Genomic DNA, 6,000 nt, shown 5'->3' with positions numbered 1-6,000 from the left:
ACACTGTAAAAGAATTTGTTCCATCTTATAATGCCGAGGATGCCCACTCCATAAAATATGAAGTAGTCTTTTTGTGATCTGAAGCTCTTTTTTTTTTTGATTGCTACCTCTCATGCCGCGCACTCCTCTTGAAGGATTTTGTGATGCTGCCAGGGGACGAAGCAAAAGAGTAACTTAACAGTGGAGCAGCATTTTTTCTCATCTCCTTCCTTTCCCTGCACAATTCCTGCAGAATTTCTTTCTCTTTTTTTTTTTTCTTTTTTTTTTTTTTAGCTTTAAATGCCACCTAATTATTTCCGGAATTTTAATTGCCAAGCGCAGTGAGTGGGATGCGGAGCCTGTGATGACGAATGTTGTAGCCAAGGTCACACAGCGACAGAGCTAGGGAACGTGGGATGGCGGAGCCGTGGAGGCTTCCTGTGGCTTAGTCATCATGGGGCTTATAGGAGCGTCGGGGCAAACACACCTCTCACAGTGTCACAACAACCTGACAGCTCAGGGACGGGAGGACACCTGAGACCAAAGTTATTCTGCATGCGACGCCTCTTAACACCAGCGTGATTAAAAAGTCATTTACATAGGAGAAGCTCTGCGGTCGCTTTAACTGAGCAGGAGCTTTCAAACACATTTCTACGGCACTGTAGGTGGAACTTTTAGCGTAGTCAAGTTTTTTTTTTTTTTTTTTTTTAAGCATGTTCGCCCTCTATCTATCATAGGCCTCTTTGTTTGTACAGTCCTGACCCAAAATAATGAAGTGCACTTGACTCCTTTTGAACATACAATGGAAAAATACACAGCCAAGTATTTATTATTTGCTATCTATTAGCTGATGTTGCAGAGCAATTACAGCAACTCAACAACCATTTTTCAGAGTGACTCAGGTGTAGTCGCATTAATACCTGTCAGCCAGTGAGCTACGCGGTGGCTTAATGCGCGACAGCGAAAGACTACCTTAAGGCCGCTTTCTTGTTACAATGAAGGTGGGGAGGCAGAACGGGAAGACGGAGAGAGGAGAGGAGTGGTGAGGGGATGCGTCTGTCTGCCTTTTCCCACACCACTTTTCCCTCTCCCCTCTTTCCATCCCTGCCGCCCCTCCCTCTCCTTCTTCCCACTCACCTATCCTCTCCTCTCCTGCCAGCCCGCCTGCATTGGCAGCTGCTAACCTGCTGGGACCGGCCCTTGATTTATTTGGAGAGGGCCCTGGAACGGAGGGGCCAGGATGAGTGGCATTTTAATGTGCTTTTGAGATGTTTGGTCACAAGCATTATTGATCACAGTGCCGCAGCACCCCCACCCCCCACCCCCACCCCCTCCACTGTCCCGCAGACCCTCACACTGCCCTGGGGGAGAGGTCTGGCTGTCAGGCAGGGAATGAGTTTCCATGTGGGCTTAGATTAATGAAATGAGGCCCCTGGTTGCAGGGGGTGCAGGGGGTCAGACCATTAAGGAATCCTTGGGCTTGGCGAGATTGAGCCTGCCAGGTGACTGGACCCTGACTGACTGATGGACGTGCGGGACTGAGGAGAGAGCGAGAGAGAGGGGAGAGGGGAGGATAGATAGGATATTGGCCTGTGGGACACACTGACATGAAAAACAGAGAAAAAGAAGGAACAGAAATGGGTTTCTAAGACTGCAGTCCTCCATCCTGCAACAGACCATTAGCACCTAACCACTGCGATAAGCCTTTTCCATAGTCGCTCCACCACAAAAGCAGCACACATTGACTAACAACAACCATTTTCTTACTCTCACACACACAGCCTTGTGCCATTCATTCACATCAGGTCTTACTCTAAGTAGCGTGGAGCTGGGGAAATGTCCAGAGGTTGTAAAAATAGGAGCCAGGGATATTTCACAGCTGAGTGAACATGCCCAAAGCGTGTTTAGCTCTCTTACACTGGAGCCTGGACAGAGAGTTTATTTGATGGCCAAAACACTCAGCAGAACTCATCATAAGTCCGACTGTGTGGGTGCCTTTGTTCAAACGTGCCACATACGTGTGAACGGCTACAACACACACACATACACACACACACACACACACACACACACAATACACATAAACGCACAAACAGCAGCACACGTTTTTAACATCACACACTTCCACTGCAAGGAGGGGTGGGGGGCCCAGGTAGCAGCTCGGAGGCTCTCAGAGGTTTGATGAGTGAAATGGATTAAGCCCCTGTGATCAATAGCCTGAGCGAATACACAGATTATCAGATTATCAGATTAGGATCTGTCCCCCTGCTGCCGAGGGGAGCCAGAGAATACATTAAAACCCGAGGTGCTTTAATCAGGCTACAGGTTGTCTTTTCTCCCTCGCAGACAGCTCCAGACTGGCTGTTGTTGTGTTTTCGCTGCACTTGGTTTCACGTCAGAATGAGGGCGTATCAGTCTGGAGCGAAGTGTTCGCAGAGAACGCACGGCGAAGAGAATAAATTGATGTTACCTGAATATGAACGAATGTCAAAGTAAACTGATTCCTCTGCTTCAAAGATCCTGATTTTACCCCTTGCAGTTGTTGTCTAGAAGAAATTGAGCATTTTATGTTAATTGCTCAATAGTTAATGAGCACATGTCTAATTAAGGTCGGTTAAGCAAAGTTTCATATTTTTCCCAGAAGAAGAATTCAAGAGCCGTTGCCCCTTGTTCCTTGTTGTCTTCCTTTCAAATGTAGTTTGTAAACCACAGAACTTTACAGAGGGCTGGGTGCAAATATGTGTTAGCATATATGGCTAGGTGAGGCTAACAGCTAATGGTTGTTCTCTTATCTCTCCTCTGCAGTGTGTATGGCTGCCCTCTGGCCAAGAAGAGAAAGAGTCTAGACAGACAAACCCTGGAAACCTCCCCCAAGAGGAGCACCTACCTAGACGACATGGACAACTCCACGATGGAGGAGTGCTACGAGACCGACGGGACCGAAGAGATGGACGATCGGGAGGAAGAGGAGGAGGAAGGAGCCGTGGAGGAGGAGGAGGAAGAGGGAGAAGTGGAGGAGGAAGAGGAGGAGGTGGAAGGCTACATGGACTACAACATGGAGCAAATGGAGCACGAAGATGGGGAGGTGGAGAGAGGCGATGCAGAGGGGGAGGAGGAGGACGAGGAGGAAGAAGAGGATGTAGAGGTGGAGCAGGAGGAGGAGGAGGAGGGTGATGATGAGAGGGTGGACGAGGCGGAGGAGGAGGAGGAGGAGGAGGAAGCGGTAGAGGAAGTGGACTATGAAGAGGGAGAGGAGGAGGAAGGAGAGCAGGGTCAAGGGCAAGGTGAGAACACGTTCCCATCATCACGCTGGATGAGACAATATGGACAGATGTTTTAAACAATTTTTCAAAGGAATAGTTGAGCATCTTAGGAACTCCGCTTATTCGCTTTCTGACTGAGCAATGAGAAGATCATACCAAGGATGAAGCAGCCAGTTAGCTTAGCGCAAACACTGCTAACAAAGGGGAAACATCCAGCCTGTCTCTGTTCGAACGTAGCAAAGTCCACCTACCAGTATCTAACGCGGCACATCCATTTTTATGTGGAGGGGTCATGTGTCAGACTATTTCTTGGCTGGGCAACAGTAACATCCTGGAGTCTCCACTGGTTGCCTGGCAACTGTCAGCTGAGCCAAGAAACACTTGGGCACAGAACCTCCTCTAAAACAGCAAATTGTTGTTTTTACACTTCATTTTTCTTTTTTTTCTTTTTTTTTTTTTACAAACAAGATTTCATGTTGATTAACGAGCTGTGGAGGTGCTGGTAGACGTGGTCTGTTACCATCAGACAGAGCCGGGCTAGCTGCTGAGGTAGGCTAACTGGCTGCTGGCTGTAGCTTCATACAGACACGAGAGTGATGTCAATCTTCTCGTCCAACTCTCCGCCATAAAGCGAATAAATGGTGAACTATTCCTTTAGAGATTCTCTATATATTTAAAAATGTTACCATTATTTTTCATGCTCCATTTGCATACCTGTGGTTTAGCCTTTATTTCTATATTTTATGAATTAGATAAAGTAGTTTAGGGCAGTTGGACGTGTGATGTTCAAACACAGACTGTTTTGCATTAGAATGAGAGGAAAGATCTGAATCCAGCACGGCTGAAACCATACAGTGGATTATTCCTGTATCAACTCATTTTGAAAGACAGACTCTTGTGCTGCTCCTGAAGTCTGAAGCCACTAGAAGCTGGAGGAGCTGTGCTCTGGCACCAAATTGCTTGTTTGCTCGTTTCTCTCTTTTTCAGAGAGCTCTTTTTAAAAAAAATATTTACGACTTTTTCTAATTACAGAAAATTTATCTAAATTGATGACTAACATCAGCGTGGTTCCCCTTTGCAATTATTTTCCACTGAAAAGTTTTAACCTTCCTCATAAGACACAGGAAAAAGGCTGCCAACAAGCCAATCATTTTTAATATCAGAAGATATTAGAAGTCGGAAGTTGCTGGTCCCTTGATATATTTTAATCTTATAAATATTAGAGCTGTTGACATGAAACGTGTTACAAAAATACCACCTAGTTTTGTGAAACTCCTGCCCCATATGTCCCCCCCCACCCACCCACAGGAAAAAGGCTGCCAACAAGCCAATCATTTTTAATATCAGAAGATATTAGAAGTCGGAAGTTGCTGGTCCCTTGATATATTTTAATCTTATAAATATTAGAGCTGTTGACATGAAACGTGTTACAAAAATACCACCTAGTTTTGTGAAACTCCTGCCCCATATGTCCCACCCCCCACTCCCCTCACCCCCCTGACGTGCCCAACACCAGATTTGGCAGGTTTCTCTCCAGCAGATTCTGCTTTGCACCCCTGCATCACGATTGGACCTGACAGTGCCTTCAAGTCCAATTAAGAGTGAAGCTCTGAGAGAGGAGTGTGTTAACCCTGTTTGGAGTGTAGCTCTATACCCACCCAGTGTTGATGTGGCACCTCAGCAGCCATGCTCTTATTTTCTTGCAGACATGTGAAAACATCTCTACAGACTGGTGTTCATTAGAGCCCACAGAAGAGACCTTACCCTTAACTCGGTGACGGTGGACTGTTGCCACCGTCTCTGCAGCCTGTCAACAGCCTGTCTTTCTATGGGTGGGAGCTGATTACCATCTATTTTTGATAATTGGTATTCACACGGCACAGTGTGTGTAGTTAGTATAAATTCTGCATTGAGCTCTATGATCATTATGATACGTGTATATTTATGGAATAGAAGGAAACAACATTTTAATCTGCAGCTAATTCCTTTTCAAAAAAAAAAAAAAAAAAAAGGCAGGAAGCTCTTTCCATATGCATCATTACTATGTTCTCCATTCGCCCCAAGACAGCAGTGCTGGATGGTCGCTGGGCAGATTCCAATCTCCTAAATGTAATAGAGGTGACGTTGTGAAGCTTCCCTGTGTTTCTCAGTGGCATGCACATCTCTGTAGCTATAATCCAAAGCCAATTCAGGGCAGGGCAGCCTCTCTGTTCCCTCCTTAATCTGTTTCGGTTCCATATCCCTTTTATGTACCTTGATTGCTCTTCAAATTGCTTTCCTGTGCCATGTTTCATACCAACAAAAATTAAACCCCTGGTGCAGAAGGTTGCAGTAAGAAGCCTTCCACTGTCAAAATATGTGCCTGGTCATTCATGACTGTTCCCTCTTCCCGCTCTAAAGCCCTCAGCCCCCGAGCGCCAATATTATGTTGCTCTCATTAGATTGGAGTGTGTGGTGTGTAAGGATGTGTGTATGTGAGGAAAGTCAGTGTTTGTGTAGCCTACGTATATAACTGGATGATATTCAGATTTGTTTTTATGCATATTCCATTGTCACTATATGCTTCATATTTGTAACTTTGATCTGATGAACACACTCAAGTTCAAATCACTGTGTATATTTTGATTACGGAGAAGTCTTTCAACCTGGTGAAAATTAATATTTCATCACAAACAATCACACTTTTTTTAAATTTTTTTTTTAGTTCTATTAATACTATTTACTGTCTTGTGATTTGCTTGTTCCCACCAGAAGGGAA

General features: G+C 45.3%; 1 protein-coding gene across 1 annotated transcript in view; it reads left to right on the top strand.

The window, feature by feature from the left end:
• The first annotated feature begins 974 nt into the window (after positions 1-974).
• LOC111226106 (myelin transcription factor 1-like protein) overlaps positions 975-6,000 on the top strand; it is a 37,423-nt gene continuing 32,397 nt past the window's right edge. The window contains exons 1-2 of the mRNA XM_022751197.1: positions 975-1,021; positions 2,785-3,263. Coding sequence (XP_022606918.1) covers positions 975-1,021; positions 2,785-3,263 — 526 coding nt within the window. The remainder of the gene's footprint in view (positions 1,022-2,784; positions 3,264-6,000) is intronic.

Source organism: Seriola dumerili, unplaced genomic scaffold, assembly GCF_002260705.1.
Source record: "Seriola dumerili isolate Sdu_G_001 unplaced genomic scaffold, Sdu_1.0 BDQW01000149.1, whole genome shotgun sequence".
NCBI classification, from domain to species: Eukaryota; Metazoa; Chordata; class Actinopteri; order Carangiformes; family Carangidae; genus Seriola; species Seriola dumerili.
Note: the sequence above shows the minus strand (reverse complement) of the source record. Positions and strands in the feature narration are given on the sequence as shown.